General features: G+C 43.9%; 1 protein-coding gene across 1 annotated transcript in view; it reads right to left on the bottom strand.

The window, feature by feature from the left end:
- Positions 1–261: 261 nt before the first annotated feature.
- Positions 262–18,823, bottom strand: part of LOC109888892 (neural-cadherin-like) — a 112,197-nt gene continuing 93,635 nt past the window's right edge. Inside the window, exons 29-33 of the mRNA XM_031821516.1 lie at positions 16,141–16,405; positions 15,128–15,317; positions 11,262–11,512; positions 2,990–3,144; positions 262–2,271 (exon numbers count right to left, since the gene is read on the bottom strand). Of these exons, the coding sequence (XP_031677376.1) occupies positions 1,618–2,271; positions 2,990–3,144; positions 11,262–11,512; positions 15,128–15,317; positions 16,141–16,405 (1,515 nt within the window). The 3' untranslated portion in view covers positions 262–1,617. The remainder of the gene's footprint in view (positions 2,272–2,989; positions 3,145–11,261; positions 11,513–15,127; positions 15,318–16,140; positions 16,406–18,823) is intronic.

Raw genomic sequence — 18,823 nt, 5'->3', positions numbered from 1 at the left:
TCAAATTGCTGTGGTCTGAGGGGCTTTGGTCCATTTTAGTAATTATATTTCTATGAAAGCAGCACTACTTCCTTCCCCTACGATGAGCCCCACTGCCACCGCCTTTAACTCAAGTCCTGCAGGGCAATTGAGGATTAAAGAGGTCAGTCCACCGGGAGCTGCTTACTTTTTAAGTGCATCTCAGAGGATTCCAAAGGGTCAACAAGGTTTGGGTACAGGACATGAATGATTAATTATGGAGCAGGAATGAACTCATCATTATCATTTTTTTAAATATTTTATTTATTTAACTAGGCAAGCCACTTAAGAACAAATTTGTATTTACAATGATGGCCTCGGAACAGTGGGTTAACTGCCTTGTTCAGGGGCAGAACGACAGATTTTTACTTTGTCAGCTCTGGGATTCGATCTAGCAACCTTTCGGTAACTGGCACAACGCTCTAACCACTAGGCTACCTGCCGCCCTATTATCATAATCATCATCATATTTTAATATACTGTAGCTTGTTGCTAGCCGCTAGAGTCACATGTTGGACATTGGATTCCTTTTCAAACCCTCTGAGTGATGGCACATTAAGTCCCACAACATTGAAGGTGACGTTGTGTGGTGGTTGTGTTTTCTGGGTTCTTACCTTATCCATGTTGTGTTGGATTCTAAGCTTCCTTTTATAGCAATGCTAGCATCTTTTTCAGCTGAATCTCCAACCCGGGTCAACAGCCAATGTTCATGGTTGAACAATTTGAGAGACAATAAGCAGGGGATTGAGGTAGTCAGAGTCAAGATATTGGGAAATACTGGTCCTGGTTCTCAACCCAAACACTTTCCAGTCTAGACAAGTGGGTTTTAATAGCATATAATATTTAGACAGTGTTATGATTCAGTAAATAAGAGGTGGAGCATAAAGAGTCTGTATTGAGGTACTTAACTTGCTGAGGAATACAGGCATGCATTTACCCAGCATAGCTTTTGATAAAGAAAATGGGATGGTGAAAAAAAAAAAATTTGATCAAAAAAAGAACTTCAAAGATAGTAATTGGCTTAGTTTATCACTAACATGAATTCACAAATCTTTTTTGATTTCTTTAAGGAAACAATCTCATAACTAAAATATTATCAAAGATATTTATTAGAATGAAATCAAAACAAACAAATATTTTTTTTTTCACAGAATTTATATTACGATAATGATCAACAAATACTTTTGCCTTCTTTTACATATGTTTTTGTGAGGCTTTCTGTTCAAAATGAATGCAGTTTTGGTGTTACCAAATGGTCAAAAGGTGCTTTCCATATGGAGTATATACAGGGCATTTGCCAAGAAAAAGGTTATACTTTTCCAGATTGGTTGTAAAATATATAATATCAAGTTAAAGCGTCACATCTTTCCCACAATCCACCCGTAGAATACTTTTCAAAGGGGTTACAAATCAGAAATGTACATTTCTTAAATATTTCTTCTCCTTTGGTTTTTCCCCCAACACCATCATTGGATTAATCGATATAAACATTTCACAACTTCCCATTTTTGAGATGCTGCCTTTGAACATCCTCTCCCCAATATCCTTGAACTCAGTATCCAAGTGTGAATTCCAATCTTCTGTATTCTGACTCCAGTCTCATCCGCTCTTCTCACAGTTGGGCTGCGCCCTGCACTCTCTATCCTTCACTTTGTCCTTCTGTCCCTCTGTGCTCTTGGCGGCAGCAGAGTCCACAGCACCGTCCACTCTGAGTTCACTGGCAACAGCTCGCAGGGCTTTGAGCCTGTCCAGCCGTGGGCTCTGGGATCTCTGACCTTTCAGGCTCTCTTGACCCCCATGAACCCGAACCTCCGACCCCTGACCTTCATCGCTGAGGGAGCTGAGCGAGCGCACGGCCAGCCTGCCACGCTGCGCCTTATTGGACAGGGGACGCAGTGAGGTCATGTAGCCGGGGTTGTCCGCCGTGGAGTGGTCTGTGTCCCTGATGACCTCACACAGGTAGCGGGCCAGGTCCTGACTGGAAAAGGACAGGGACTTGTGGGAACGCCGCATTGCAATGGGAGAGGTGAGGGTGGCTGACCCGGACGGAGGGTGGGCCAGGCGCAGGGCGATTGCTGTGCTGCCGTTTTTGGGTCCGTTTGGTCCTTTTGGTTTGGTCCCATTCTTCGTGTCTGGGGGCTTGGTCGTCTGAGGGTAGGATGAGGGTATGATGCATTGTGGGTAGCTGTACCAAAGTGACTGGGATGGACTGGGCCGCAGAGACCTCTGTAACTCCACCATGTTGAAGGCATTCTGGAGAGTGAGATAGGGAAAGAGACAGAGAGGGATAGACAAAGACAGAGAGAGAGAGGGTAAGAGAGATGAAGAAGATTAGAGAGAGTTGATTAGAGATGAGCTGCTTATAAAAACGAAGAGATTAATAGAAAAAGAAAACACTCAACAGCAGGACCTGAATTTATAATCATATTTGACTATGAAAAATGCCAGTCTGCTGTGCTTTTGACGGGAGAGGATTTTTTATTCTACCTAAGAAAAAAGCATGAGGCCTAAGTGGCAATGTTGGCAGCAACAGCCTCATTGATTGGCCTTGTAATTAATTATCTAATTGCAGTGGGGGAAAAAGTGCTATTAAAGCAAATAAAGGCATTATTAAGGAGTATTGGTCTCTGACATAATTTTCCAAATGATTCTACTAGGATGGTTCTTTTGGTGTTCATTTCCAAGCCTCTACCAACACCAGTCCACCAGGTTTGGTAGAGCTGCCAGGCGAACACTCACTATGTGAACTGTGACTGTGAATCTTCCCACGCCTTGCTTGGTTTAGATACCGTTTGCTATCTATGGTTTGTATGGTTTCTCCTGTGTCTGTGAGGTGTGATCCTAATTGCCCTAAGGGAATCGTTCAAGTTGTATTCCACTGTATTCTATATTGTAGTGGTCTTATAGGTTATGGAGAGATAATGGTAGTTGTGTTGAAGGACATACTGGGATTCAGAGTCTGTATCTGTACCTGGTCCTGCTCCCCTCCACCCTCCTCGTCATAGTTGAGCACGTTCTCTCGGATGTCCTCCCATTCTCCGTGGTGTGCGGATACGTGGTAGATGCCCTCCTTCAGGCCCTTGTGTCTCCTCCAGCAGGAGTAGAGGGACAGGCCCAGCATCAGCACTGGGCGGGGACAGAGAGCACGTTGGGAGGTGGGCAGCGGACCGGGGGAGAGGGGTAGAAGGTTTCACCCAATGTTCTATCAGTTAGAAATGTACATAAAAAATTGCAGTGTCCTAGACAGAGTGTGCAATGATATTACATGAAATGGATAGTGAGGCTTGGATTGGAGGGGAGAGAACCAGATAGCCACATTTTGTGCACCATGCAGCGCTATTAGTCAATCTGATTAGTCAAAATACCAATTAGTGGGAAGAGATTTGGGCTGCCTGTGTAAAAAGATCCGTTGTAGTCCACTTATAGGCCTCGAGCAAGGTGGAGAGAGATACATAGATAGATGGACAGACTGGGGGCAGTGGGATTCAATATCACGCCAACATGTATGTTATATGTGCTGCATGTGCCAGGCAGCAGCACAACCCACTAGACCAGCCCCAGGCTCTAGAAAATATTTCTGACACCAAAATGGCCACCATACAGTAAATTGGATACCCAATAGCACTAAACCGGTCTTGTTTTGTAAAAAAAAAAACAGTAAACACGTATGATCCTTGTGGATAGGCAGAGTAAATTACCACCGCATTGTTCTATGCAATAATCCAGTCAGTCTGTCCTTATCAAGACTAATGAGGACCCGGAGCTATAAGACAAAGCAACAGAGACTGAGACGCCACGGTCTCCTGTATTTTCTATCCTATATCAAAGACGACACCCCTTACACTTCTTTTTTTTTTAAACAACACTCTCTGCATGTCCAAGCCAAAGCCACTGTGGCCAGAGCTCCCAGGAATATCGAGGGAGTGTTGTAGGAACGTTGTAATGGCATTGTGTGAACGCTGCTAGAGCACTGACATCAATCACATCTATGTGTTGAATTATACAGTATACTGTGCTGACCTTTAAAATCCATTCATCTCCACCAATATTTCTTCTACTGTCTGCCATCTCCCTCTCGCCTCCTTTCTCCTTTCTTTATCTGTCTCATTCTCTCCATCTTTCGCTCATTCTTGTTAAGTCTCTTTGTGTTTCTTTCCTTCATTCTCCGTGTCTCTTTTGACTCCTGCACGGCTTTTATCTCTCACTCTAAAGGTGATGCATCAGAACTGGTACGTTTTCTATCGCCTTTTGGTTGGAAGCATCGGCTCATCCATTTAATAATTGAGGGGTGCATTGCAGCAGTTACATTGGACTTAAGTAATGGTTTACTGAACACATGTGACACTCGTCAAGGTCACTCAACTGAAAAGGTTTTCAAAATCAGCAAAAATACATTTCATATAATTGTGGTTTGAAAATTACTCACTGTCTGTGGCTGGAATTTGACTTTGAATTATTTGTCTCTACACAAGGCACCCATAAGTAGTTAAATATTTATATTCTATATGATTATATTTCTATCATCCAGGTCCATCATGAGGCACCAGAACGTTATCTGACTCTTCCTAACTTTGATTTAGCCTGGTTCCAGATCGGTTTGTGCTCTCTTGCAAATGGTAATTGTAGCATGACAATGGCCACAGGACCATAGGAGTTGGAAAGAGAGCACAAATAGATCTGTAACCAGCTAACATCGACTGCAACATGTGGAAAAGGTAGACCTCCAGCTATGCCTACTCAGTGTGTGCTGGAGGTAGGTTTATTGTCAGGTTCTATTGATCAGCTAACCTTGCTGCATGCCCTCCACTGTGCCGTACAGACCCAGAGAAACACGATGGAATCCAGATGAGCTGGGATCCCAGCAGTACTCAGAACTCCCCCCTCAGCCACAATATTACCACCTCCACAGTGCTTACCATTTTCTTTTTTATCCACACACACCTCCAATCACCTGAACCTCACATCAAACACACCTCTACGGGCCAATCAGTCAACACGCCCAGCAGTGGTGCTTTATCACACACTCAGAGTCAGATGAACACACACACACGCACGCACTCACACACACACACACACAAACGCACACAGAAGGACAAACACACACACACCACAGGCGGCCAGTGGCACCTTAATTGGGGAGGACGGCTCATAGTAATGGCTGTAACGGCATACATGGAATAGTACACGTGTTCGTTACCATTCACTCTATTCTCGACATTATTATGACCCCTCCTCCCCTCAGCACCATCCTGTGACACACACACGCTTGCGGATTCACAGATACAGACACGGACAGACAAGGAAAGACACATGACAGACAAGTGTCCACACAAACACATGCGTGCGCATGCAGACACACACAGACACACAGCTGACAGTGGCAGTGCTGGTGTTGTTATATCTGTAAACATTCAGACACACAGCTGACAGTGGCAGTGCTGGTATTGTTATATCTGTAAACATTCAGACACACAGCTGACAGTGGCAGTGCTGGTGTTGTTATATCTGTAAACATTCAGACACACAGCTGACAGTGGCAGTGCTGGTGTTGTTATATCTGTAAACATTCAGACACACAGCTGACAGTGGCAGTGCTGGTGTTGTTATATCTGTAAACATTCAGACACACACAGACACACAGCTGACAGTGGCAGTGCTGGTGTTGTTATATCTGTAAACATTCAGACACACAGCTGACAGTGGCAGTGCTAGTGTTGTTATATCTGTAAACATTCAGACACACAGCTGACAGTGGCAGTGCTGGTGTTGTTATATCTGTAAACATTCAGACACACACAGACACACAGCTGACAGTGGCAGTGCTGGTGTTGTTATATCTCTAAACATTCAGACACACACAGACACACAGCTGACAGTGGCAGTGCTGGTGTTGTTATATCTCTAAACATTCAGACACACACAGACACACAGCTGACAGTGCTGGTGTTGTTATATCTCTAAACATTCAGACACAGCTGACAGTGGCAGTGCTGGTGTTGTTATATCTCTAAACATGCAGACACACACAGACACACAGCTCCTATCCATCCTCCATGATGCTGCTTTGAGGTTCGCCACCAACCATGGGGTTCTTGGGATGTCCCTAGGATGGGTGCGTCACTTAAGTGGGTTGAGTCACTGATGTGATCTTCCTGTCTGGGTTGGCGCCCCCCCTTGGGTTGTGCCGTGGCGGAGAACTTTGTGGGCTATACTCGGCCTCGTCTCAGGATGGTAAGTTGGTGGTAGAAGATATCCCTCTAGTGGTGTGGGGGCTGTGCTTTGGCAAAGTGGGTGGGGTTATATCCTTCCTGTTTGGCCCTGTCCGGGGGTGTCCTCGGATGGAGCCACAGTGTCTCCTGACCCCTCCAATCTCCAGTATTTATGCTGCAGTAGTTTATGTGTCGGGGGGCTAGGGTCAGTTTGTTATATCTGGAGTACTTCCCCTGTCCTATCCGGTGTCCTGTGTGAATTTAAGTATGCTCTCTCAAATTCTCTCTTTCTCCCTTTCTTTCTTTCTCTCGGATGACCTGAGCCCTAGGACCATGCCTCAGGACTACCTGACATGATGACTCCTTGCTGTCCCTAGTCCACCTGGCTGTGCTGCTGCTCCAGTTTCAACTGTTCTGCCTGTGATTATTATTATTTGACCATGCTGACCATGCTTGACCATGTCATTTATGAACATTTGAACATCTTGGCCATGTTCTGTTACAATCTCCACCCGGCACAGCCAGAAGAGGACTGGCCACCCCACATAGCCTGGTTCCTCTCTAGGTTTCTTCCTAGGTTTTGGCCTTTCTAGGGAGTTATTCCTAGCCACCGTGCTTCTACATCTGCATTGCTTGCTGTTTGTGGTTTTAGGCTGGGTTTCTGTACAGCACTTTGAGATATCAGCTGATGTACGAAGGGCTATATAAATACATTTGATTTGATTTGAAATCAAATTAAATTGTATTTGACACATGTGCCAAATACAACAGTGAAATGCTTACTTACAAGCCCTTAACCAACAATGCAGTTTTAAGAAAATACCCCCAAAAGAAGTAAGAGATAGAACGACAAATAATTAAAGAGCAGCAGTAAAAAACAATAGTGGGGCTATATACAGGGGGTACCGGTACAGAGTCAATGTGTCATTGTGTGTTAGTTTGTTGGTGATGTGGACGCCAAGGAACTTGAAACTCTCAACCTGCTCCACTACAGCCCCGTCGATGAGAATGGGGGCGTGCTCGGTCCTCTTTTTCCTGTAGTCCACAATCATCTCCTTTGTCTTGCTCACATTGAGGGAGAGGTTGTTGTCCTGGCACCACATGGTCAGGTGTCTGACTTGCTCCCTATAGGCCGTCTCATCGTTGTTGGTGATCAGGCCTACCACTGTTGTGTCATCAGCAAACGTAATGATGGTGTTGGAGTCGTGCCTGGCTGTGCAGTCATGAGTGAACAGGGAGCACAGGAGGGGACTGAGCACGCACCCCTGAGGGGCCCCCGTGTTGGGGATCAGTGTGGCGGATGTGTTGTTACCTACCCTTACCACCTGGGGGCAGCCCATCAGCAAGTCCAGGATCCAGTTGCAGAGGGAGGTGTTTAGTTCCAGGGTCCTTAGTTTATTGATGTGCTTTGAGGGCACTATGGTGTTGAACGCTGAGTTGTAGTCAATGAACAGCATTCTCACATAAGTGTTATTTTTGTCCAGGTGGGAAAGGGCAGTGTGGAGTGCAATTGCATCATCTGTGGCTCTGTTGGTGCGGTATGCAAATTGGAGTGAGTCTAGATTTTCTGTGATAATGGTGTTGATGTGAGCCATGACCAGCCTTTCAAAGCATTTCATGGCTACAGACGTGAGCATTTCAAAATATTTATTGGCTACAGACAAAAGATTTAACTGCCTTTGAACGGGGTATGGTAGTAGCTGCCAGGTGCACTGGTTTGTGTCAAGAACTGCAATGCTGCTGGGTTTTTCACGCTCAATAGTTTCCTGTGTGTATCAAGAATGGTCCACCACCAAAAGGACATCCAGCCAACTTGACACAACTGTGGGAAGCATTGGAGTCAACATGGACCAGCATCCCTGTGGAACACTTCCGACACCTTGTAGAGTCCATGCCCTGCCAAATTAAGGCTGTTCTGAGGGCAAAAGGGGGTGCAACTCAATATTAGGAAGGCATTTTTTATATCTTGTACACTCAGTGTAGATGGAAAAATGTATGATGACATTGTTGATGCATGTCTGAAAGTAAAGGTTATTACACAACATATAACATGGAGGGAAAATATAAAAAGAGAAACAAAGGACAAGACAAAGACAGATGAGAGAAGGGAAATGCTGTGAGGTTTTATTAAGAAAAGTATGTTCTAGTTCAAAAATACAGTCACTTTAACAACTATTTACCTCCATTCTATATGGAAAGGAAATGTCCTCTTCATTGAATATCAAATCCAACGACACACAGTAAAAATGTCAATGTATTTGACAATAAAGCTTTTCAGTGCTGAATTTGAAACCCATTCAACAGACCTAATGAAGCATACTTAGATGGCACATTTTGCCTGTCTCTGGTTCTGTCAGTGGCACATGTTGAACTTGGCAATCAGCCAGTCTGTGAGGGGTTATGTAAATCTGAATTATGGATGATCACTTAAACTTTTATTGGAGTTTGAGGCAGAGGAGAAAAGACGGAGAGTTCCAGTTGAATTAAGCAGCAGGCCATCAGCCCGCCTCAGTGTGTTGTGGGGGATGTGTGTTGTCTGTGACTTTTTGTCCAGGCATTTGTTTGTCACTTGCGCGCACACACAGACAACTCTGTCATCTCCAACAAGCCTTGTCTGATGCTGACTCGCTCCCTCAGTTAGGACTTAAAGTAGGAGAACAACTTAAAACCTGAACAGTTATCAAATGACCTCTAACCACAGTATCCGGTTACAGCCCAGTCTAAGAACTGTAGCCTGAGTCATGCTAGAGGCAGAAGGTGTTGCTCGCTACTGAACTGTATTTCCCATCACAGAGATGTTTCAAGAAAAGTTCATGTAAACTCTTGGTGACCTCCCATTTCCATTTTGATAGTTTCAGGAATTCGCCTAATTCAAAAGGTCAAAAGTTCGAGTGCAGGTGATAAATTCCAGGAACTAGAGTAACTACTAGGTACATTAGATGACTGCAACATGCAGTTTCATTTACATATTCAACACATGAATGTCCGTGAGTGATGCCAAGGCCTCCGTTTGTTATCTTTGTAATTATCATATCAAATATTGAAGTATAGCACTTGATCTGTACCTCATGTGGCTGTTGCAATACACCAGCCACATGCCCCGGGGAGGTATTGTGCTGTTGAATCAGTTATAGAGGTAGCAGAGACTGTGTGTTGAATCGTCAGACCAATTTATAACCCTGTTTTTGACAGAGAGACTCATAAACTGTATACAAGTGGAGAGATGGCCCACTGCACTGGACACACCAACACACCTTACTATGTGTCAGCAGCAAACATGGACACATTTAGGTTAGATGAAAACGGTAGGAGAAAGTAAATGACAAAGAAATACAGAGGGAGATCAAATCAGACATAAACGGACGTAACAGGACTGGAATGACAAACAGACGAGATAAAAAGAGTAAGGGAAAGGAGGATGAAAAATAATAGTCTGAATTCACATCACGAACATCAAGAAAGACAAACTACAGGCGGCCATGACTGAGGGGTCCCCAAACTTTTTGAACTGTAACTCAGCGAAAGCTTTGGGTGTTTTATTGTGGCTCATAGAGTTATCAAAATCTATGTTTCTAGCCAGGACCCATGCAGCCCCATTGACTGAGGCAGTAACAGTAACATCAGTAACATCACTTTTGAATTACCCATAAATTCATGTTGCATTTTACTTTATGGGTTGGTTATGTAGGCTTGTTCTAACCCATTGCTTACTACTACATATAATAATATGATTAGGCTCTATCTTTACATTAAAAACCAGTCTGTCAGATTTCCAGTCATTACAATAAATGTAATACCTCTTGATCTTCAAGAAAAATAAATGGAAATATGGGAATATAGATTAGCCAAATTGTTTTACCTGAGAATAACCACAAAACGAAGGACTTATTACTGATTATGATTTTGTTGTCATGGAGGACTGATTGGGCTAATTGCTTTGAGTTGAAAAATAAATGTTGCTCTCGTGGAATGGCATGCTTTGAGCATTAACGAAAAGTACTGTTTGCATCTAAAAAAAAAAGTATGTTATTTGCTACATTTGTTATTGACCTATTGTTTACTTTTTTGTTGGTAACACTTTAAAATGTTGATCATTTTCAGCTGTTTAAGTCTATGGTGCATGAGGTTAGGCATATGGACACATATTTTTTAATCAGCATGAATTAGATTGAGCAATAAAAACACCACTGGTGGCCTTAAATCAAACTCCCTTTTGACAGTATGGAGTACAATACCATCAAGTTTAGAAGGGAGGAACTGCCTCAAACTTTTATTAAATAGGCTGGATCCGCACTATATAGCTGTTGCGAGAGCGCATTTTTCTCTAGCTGTCCACTGGTTGCAAAAACAATGATTGATAGGCAGCTTAAACCTCTTCAATTCAACCATTATTAGGTTAAAATCTCTGGCATAGCACACAACCCCGGGGCCCCCCAACCCCTCAGATAGCATATCAACATGTCATTAGCCATAAAATGCCGTTGTCCAGAGCAAATTATCGCAATTTCAAACTCTCCCTAAAAATCCCACAGGGATGCTGGCCCCTGTTGACTCCAATGCTTGCCACAGTTGTGTCATGTTGGCTGGATGTCCTTCGGGTAGTGGGTCATTCTTGATACACACGGGAAACTGTTGGGCGTGAAAAACCCAGCAGTGTTGCAGTTCTTGACACACTCAAACCAGTGCACCTGGCACCTACTACCATACCCTGTTCAAGGGCACTTCAATATTTTGTCTTGCCCATTCACCCTCTGAATGGCACACATACACAGTCCATGTCTCAATTGTCTCAAGACTTAAAAATCCTTCTTTAAACTGTCTCCTCCCCTTCATCTACACTGATTTAAGTGAATTTACCAGTTACCATCAATAAGGGATCATGTCATGGAAATGTTGTTTCTAATGGCTTGTACACTCAGTGAAGATTTGTGAACACCCACCCACAACCAAAACCAGATCAAACCAAATCAGAGAGTAAAGGTGAAAGATGGCATTTTAACCACAGGTAGTAGACAACGTAGTCAATATAGTTACCTAGGAAGGCCAGGACACAGATACTGATGGCAAACGCAGAGCTGAGGCTCAGAGTGTTGTTGTCGTTGTTGTGGTAGAGCGTCAGAGAGACCTCACAGTGGCGCCCACGGTAGCCCTCGGAGCAGTGACACGAGTACTTGGCAGGCGAGTGGGCCACACAGGTGCCGTGGCGACAGGGCCTGCTGACGCACAGCGTGTAGACACACACTTTGCTCGAGTCATTCTCCTTCGTCATGTGACCAGGGGGGCACCTGTGGGGATGCAAGTAAGGAAGAGGTTGTGGAGAGTGTGATTCATTCACCTGATCTGGATGGAAATAACTTTTTGTTATAAGGGATAGGAATAGCCGTCCTGGCACTGTGAAACTCTCAGCCAGGTCACCCGTGATACAAGTCAGTATTCAACGTTCAACTATGTCTGAGGACGTCGGGAGATGATGTGGAAACTGGCTACTAAGTACCCCGAGTGGACATCCCATGGTGATGAAAGGCCTCAGAGATGTTTCACATGCTCTGATCACAGCTAGGGATGACAGGAAACACTGGAGTCCAGGGGAGTTTAAAGACGCTGCAGCCTAGACACTCCCTGTCACTACGGTTAGCTCTATTTACTCAGGTTGGCACACCGCAAGGATTCTCAAAAGAGATGAGTCATTGCAGGGGGGGGGGGGAGTTTGCTAAGTGAGTTGTTAGGCCATGTGTCGATACAGATAGGATCTAAAGAAAAGCAGCCCTGTTCTTGAAGAAGTATTCTCCATCCAAATATTACCTTAACATTAGAATTATTCCACAAAACTGATGACGATATATTACCACCTACGGCTGCAAATAGGCTATTGAGGCAGCTTATTACTCGTACCCAATAATTATGTACGAAATCATAGATTGGGCACATCATTGCGCACATGTTGTCACACATCATGAAACACATTGAGGCAAAAAAAATCAGACATTTTTTATCCTTCACTTGTTTGTAACAATTGCAAATACATTGGAAACGTTTTCTTTGTAGTTAACTTCGTTCTGAGTTTATAGGCAACCACAGACAGGCAGATTATCAGTCAGACATCTTGATTCTCTGTTGAGCCAAGGTTTTCAGTGAATAAAGTGGTGTTAATAACGATGCGCTTTGGCTATATGGTCTTGAACGAAGGCTTTGGGAAACACCTTGGCTACCAAAGAGACATTGTTAGAAGGTTATGACGATGATCTTAATGCTGCGAAAGCTTTGGAAATTGTATTTGTCATATAATTCTGAATCAACAGGTGTAGACTAACAGTGAATTGTTTACTTAAGGGCCCTTCCCAACAATGCAGAGATTAAATACACAGAGTAATGATAACTTGGCTATATAGTATATTGACACCCTTACATGGACACCCTTTCAAATGAGTGGATTTGGCTATTTCAGCCGCACCCCATGCTGACAGGTGTATAAAATCGAGCACACAGCCACGCAATCTCCATTCATCAACATTGGCAGTAGAATGTCCTTACTGAAGAGCTCAGTGACTTTCAACGTGGCACCGTCATAGGATGCCAACTTTCCAACAAGTCAGTTTGTCAAATTTCTTCCTTGCTAGAGCTGCCCGTGTCTACTGTTATTTTGAAGTGGAAACATCTAGGATCAACAATGGCTCAGCCACGAAGTGGGAGGCCACACAAGCACACAGAACGTGACCGCCTAGGGCTGAAGTGTGTAGTGCATAGAAATAGTCTGTCTTCAGTTACAACACTCACTACGAGTTCCAAACTGCCTCTGAAAGCAACGTCAGCTATTCATTGGGAGCTTCATGAAATGGGTTTCCATGGCAGAGCAGCCGTACACAAGCCTGAGATCACCATGCGCAATGTCAAGCATCGGCTGGAGTGGTGTAAAGCTTGCTGCATTGTACTTAGGAGCAGTGGAAATACGTTATCTGGAGTGATGACTCATGCTTCACCATCTGGCAGTCCAACGGACTACCTGCCCGAATGCATAGTGCCCACTGTAAAGTTTGGTGGAAGAGGAATAATGGTCTGGGGCTGTTTTTCATGGTTTGGGCTAGGCCCTTTAGTTCTGGTGAAGGGAAATCTTAACACTACAGCATACAATGACATTCTAGACAATGCTGTGCTTCCAACTTTGTGGCAACAGTTTGGGGAAGGCCCCTTTCCTGTTTCAGCATGACAATGCTCCCGTGCACAAAGCAAGGTCCATACAAAAATTGTTTGTCGAGATCGGCAAAGAAGAACTTGACTGGCCTGCACAGAGTCCTGACCTCAACCCCATCAAACACCTTTGGGATGAATTAGAATGCCGACTGTGAGCCAGGCCTAATCGCCCAACATCAGTGCCTGACCTCAGTAATGCTCGTGACTGAATGAATGTCTCTGCAGCAATGTTCCAACATCTAGTGGAAAACCTTTCCAGAAGAGTGAAGGCTGTTATAGCAGCAAAAGGGGGACCAAGGCCATATTAATGCCCATGATTTTGGAATGAGAGGTTCATCAAAGAGGTGTCCACATACTTGGAGGGGACTATGGTTTTGAACGGTGAGCTCTAGTAAATGAACAGCATTCTCACGTAGGTCTTCCTTTTGTCCACATGGGGAAGGGCACTGTGGCATGTAATAGAGATTGCGTCACCTGTGGATCTCTTGGGGCAGTATGCGAATTGGAGTGTGTCCAGGGTATCTTGGATGATGCTGTTGATATGAGCCATGACCACTGATCAGCATTTCAAAGCATTTCATGGCTACAGACGTGAGTGCTATGGGACGATAGTCATTTAAACAGGTTACCTTGGGTGCAGGGACTATAGGGGTCTGCTTGAAACATGTAGTTATTACAGACTGGGTCAGGGAGCGGTTGAAAATGTCAGTGAAGACACTTGCGAGCTGGTCAGCGCCTGCTCTGAGTAGGCATCCCAGTAATCCGTCTGGCCCTGCCATTGTGAATGTTATGTTAACCTGTGTTCATGTCTTATTCACATCGGCTACAGAGAGCTTGATCAAAACAGTTGTCCAGAACATCTAGTGTTCTAGCCTCAAAGCAAGCATAGGAGCTATTTAGCTCTTCTGGTAGGCCAGCGTCACTGGACAAGTCACAGTTGGGTTTCCTGTTATAATCCATGATAGTTTGCAAGCCCTGCCACATCTGACGGGCATCAGAGCCGATGTAGTAGGATTCGATCTTGGTCCTTATTAATGAAGCCGGTGACTGATGTGGTAAACTCTTCAATGCCATCGGATGAATCCTATGAATCCCGGAACATATTCCAGTCTGGTCATCGGACCACTTCCATGTTGAGCGCGTCACTGGTATTTCCTGTTTTAAGTTTTTACTTGTAAGCAGGAATCAGGAGGATAGAGCTATGGTCAGATTTGCCAAATGGATGGTGAGGGAGAGTTTAATATGCGTCTCTGTGTGTGGAGTAAAGGTGATCTAGAGTTTTTTTTGCCTCTAGTGGCACAGGTGATATGCTGGTAGAAATGAGGTCAAGCGGATTTCAGTCTTGTCAGTTGTCCTGCAAATCGGCCTCTATAGCACCGTCTCTTTCTTATTTGAGTGTCAGGGATTTCAGCCTGGTTCAGGATAATCAATATGTCTTTCTCCTCCAACTCATTGAAGTAAAAGTCCTTGTCCAAATCGAGGTTATTGACAGCTGATGTCCAGAAGCTTTTTTCAGTCATAGGAAATGATGGTGGAAACATTATGTTTCAAAACAGATAAGATCAGAGCAAAAAAAGACACAAAATAGCAGAATTGGTCAGGGGCCCAAAAAACAGCCGCTATTCCCTTCAGCGCCATTACAACGCCATTATAGCTTATAGCCTAGGGCCCAGAGTTTTTCCTGACAAGATTTCCTGCAATCATTTATGTACCTGCACTCGTGTTTCCTCCAGAGGTCCACACATATGAAGGGGGGATAGCACTGGTGTTTCCTGCAGGCGTCTGAGGGGCAACCTGGGGAGACCCCCTGGGATGTGACCACCTGGAGGCCCTTGGACCCCACGGAGGGCTGCTTTGCCATGGGCATGGGCCTCCCGTTCAGCCTCAGGTCTCGCAGACACCCTGATGGAAAAACACAGAGAGGGAAAGAGAGATGAGACACAGCAATATAGTGACATTCAGAGACATACACACTAGGCCTGAGGCAAAACCTTTAAAGTAAGTTTCATGAAGCGATGGAAACACACACACACACCCCAGGGCTTAGCTGTCAGTGCAGCCCTTTGTTTCAGAGGATATTTACTTTGTTTGGTTGTCTCGCCATCCTCTGGGAAGGATGTGTAACACATCATTTATACAGACACCTCCCTGCTCCTGAATCATATATACAGACTCATCCCTGCTCCTGAATCATTTATACAGACACCTCCCTGCTCCTGAATCATTTATACAGACACCTCCCTGCTCCTGAATCATTTATACTGACACCTCCCTGCTCCTGAATCATTTATACAGACACCTCCCTGCTCCTGAATCATTTATACAGACACCTCCCTGCTCCTGAATCATTTATACAGACACCTCCCTGCTCCTGAATCATATATACAGACTCATCCCTGCTCCTGAATCAAGTCCTTCACACTTCATCTGCCTCCCAAATCCATAGCCGACCTCCTCAGAGTCTAGATCTAAAACCATTTGAGATAGGAAGGCGGTGGTAGCTAAGGAATCATTCACCTCAGTGATTTAGAAGTGTGAAACACAATGGTGCATCAGTCTTGTGTTGCCAATCACATACAGGTAATACATGATTTTATACCACTTTCGTCCAATCATTTATCTTCCCTCGTGATCCTCTGGCAGTAACAACTAGTGGGAAGTTAGGCGGATAATATTAGTGGTCAGTACCAGGGGGCAGTACCAGATGGCAGTACCAGCACTATACCTAGGAAGCTGTGGTTGTTTCCTGAAGGGAAAGAGTTTCCCAGCATCACCACTGTTTGATCGATGACTATCTCCTGACTCTGCCCAGGAGCGGCTGTGACCTCTTGCCTCCCGCCGCCACCATCCAATCGAAGGGTGAACTCTTTGCCATGTCGATCCAGCTCCACCTCGTGCCATTCTCCGTTGTCAAGGCGTTGGAAGGGCAGGGTGAGGTTGTAGAGTCTGTCACCCAGGTTGTAAAAGACAGCCAGTAGCCCCTGAAACACCTGAAATATACAGTGCATATCAATCAATTGAAATTAATCAAAACCGCTGTAAAAATCACAGATCGCACCATCAATTAAGACCATTGTATTTAATATTTAAACTTTACAAAACTGACACGGACATTACTTAAAACCTCTTTGGGCTGAGATCCCGCTAATGGGATCGATATGACAATAGCCAGTGAAAGTGCAGGGCGCCAAATTCAAAACAACAGAAATCCCATAATTAAAAATCCTCAAACATACAAGTATTTTACACCATTTTATAGATACACTTCTTGTTAATCCCACCACAGTGTCCGATTTCTAAAGGCTTTACGACGAAAGCAAACCAAACGATTATATTAGGTCAGAGCCATGTCGCAGAAAAACACAGCCATTTTTCCAGCCAAAGAGAGGAGTCACAAAAAGCAGAAATAAGGATAAATGAATCACTTACCTTTGATGATCTTCATCAGATGACACTCAAAGGACTTCATGTTACACAATACATGTATGTTTTGTTCGATAAAGTTCATATTTATATAAAAAAAATCTCAGTATACATTGGCGCGTTACGTTCAGTAGTTCCAAAACATCCAGGGATTTTGCAGAGAGCCACATCAATTTACAGAAATACTCATAATAAACATTGATTAAAGATACAACAATTATGCACGGAATTATAGATACACTTCTCCTTAATGCAACTGCTGTGTCAGATTTTAAAAACGTTTTACCGAAAAAGCACATCATGCTATAATCTGAGTACAGCGCTCAGAGGCCAAAATAACCCAAACAGATATCCGCCATGTTGTGTAGTCAACAGAAGTCAGAAATAGCATTATAAATATTCACTTACCTTTGATGATCTTCATCAGAATGCACTCCCAGGAATCACAGTTCCACAATAAATGTTTGTTTTGTTCAATAATGTCCATAATTTATGTCCAAATACCTCCTTTTTGTTCGTGCGTTTAGCCCAGTAATCCAAATCCATGACACGGAATCACTAGGTGCTTGCGTTACAGTCCGTAGAAACATGTCAAACGATGTATAGAATCAATCTTTAGGATGATTTTAAAATAAATCTTCAATAATGTTCCAACCGGAGAATTCCTTTGTCTTCAGAAATGCTCTCTGGCAGACCTCTGACTCATTCCCCTCTCATTCGCCCCCACTTCACAGTAGAAGCATCAAACAAGGTTCTAAAGATGGTTGACATCTAGTGGAAGCCTTAGGAAGTGCAATTTGACCCCATAGACACTGTTTATTCAATAGGGAATGAGTTGAAAAACTACAAACCTCAGATTTCCCACTTCCTGGTTGGATTTTTTCTCAGGTTTTTGCCTGCTATATGAGTTCTGTAATACTCACAGACATCATTCAAACAGTTTTACAAACGTCAGAGTGTTTTCCATCCAAATCTACTAATACTATGCATATACTGGGCCTGAGTAGCAGACAGCTTACTCTGGGCACCTACTCAATACTGCCCCCAGCAATAACAATCTATAAGGAGAATTTCACAGACAACAATTATCCACAGCAGCTAAGGCTGAACAAACATGCTGGGCTGGAGATGGGGCTGGGAGGGGCTGCTGCCTGCTATAACTGCAGCTTGTACTTGTGTGTCCATCCCTTAATTGGAAACCGTGGGGCTGAGATAATTAAATACTGTGTTTTAATGTATGCAGCATGACAGCCCAGATTGTTTGAACTATTGCTCCCTCAGCATGGTCATAAGAGGATAATGCCAACATTGTATTCCCCCCTGCCACACTACGAACCGATTAACTATCTATCAAGCCCCTTCCACCCCCCCCCCCCCTTGACAGCAGATATATAGGCATCTAATTGCTTGCAGTCCACACAGCCTAGGCAACCATATGACAATGAGCCCAATTAATCCCAACGTTATACAGAATCCGACCATAAAACCTCCAGCAATACATTTTCAGCATCGCTTAGAAGTACAAACACTTCACTACAAAGTAAAAACTGTCATTGTTTTCACAAGTAAACCTTTTTCTATTTTAATTTTAAAACACTTCATATAAGCATTGATTTCCACCTTTTCGCTAACACTCAACAGAATAATGGGTTGGAAAACACTTTCAAGGGTCTCATTTTGTGAACATAAAGATAACATGTTTTTGTCATTGAATATGGCTCCTTGACTCACCTATTACTGCTCATTGGACCCTATGATCACTAGGCTACCCAGCTGATGCCCCCTGGACTGTTTCAATAACAAGGTACCTCATTTTGTTTACCTGTTGGCCCCAGCCTCGAACTCAGGTCCTGTATGTACCTAACTGGCCCACTCTGCCCATTCATCGCCATTTACCCGTTGTTGTCTTAGCTCTCCTGATCAACACCTGTGACTGCTTTATGCCTCTCTCTAATGTCAATATGCTTTGCTTACTGCTGTCTTGG

This window comes from Oncorhynchus kisutch, linkage group LG4 (genome assembly GCF_002021735.2).
Source record: "Oncorhynchus kisutch isolate 150728-3 linkage group LG4, Okis_V2, whole genome shotgun sequence".
In the NCBI taxonomy this organism is placed as follows: Eukaryota; Metazoa; Chordata; class Actinopteri; order Salmoniformes; family Salmonidae; genus Oncorhynchus; species Oncorhynchus kisutch.
This window is presented reverse-complemented; position numbering and strand designations above follow the sequence as displayed.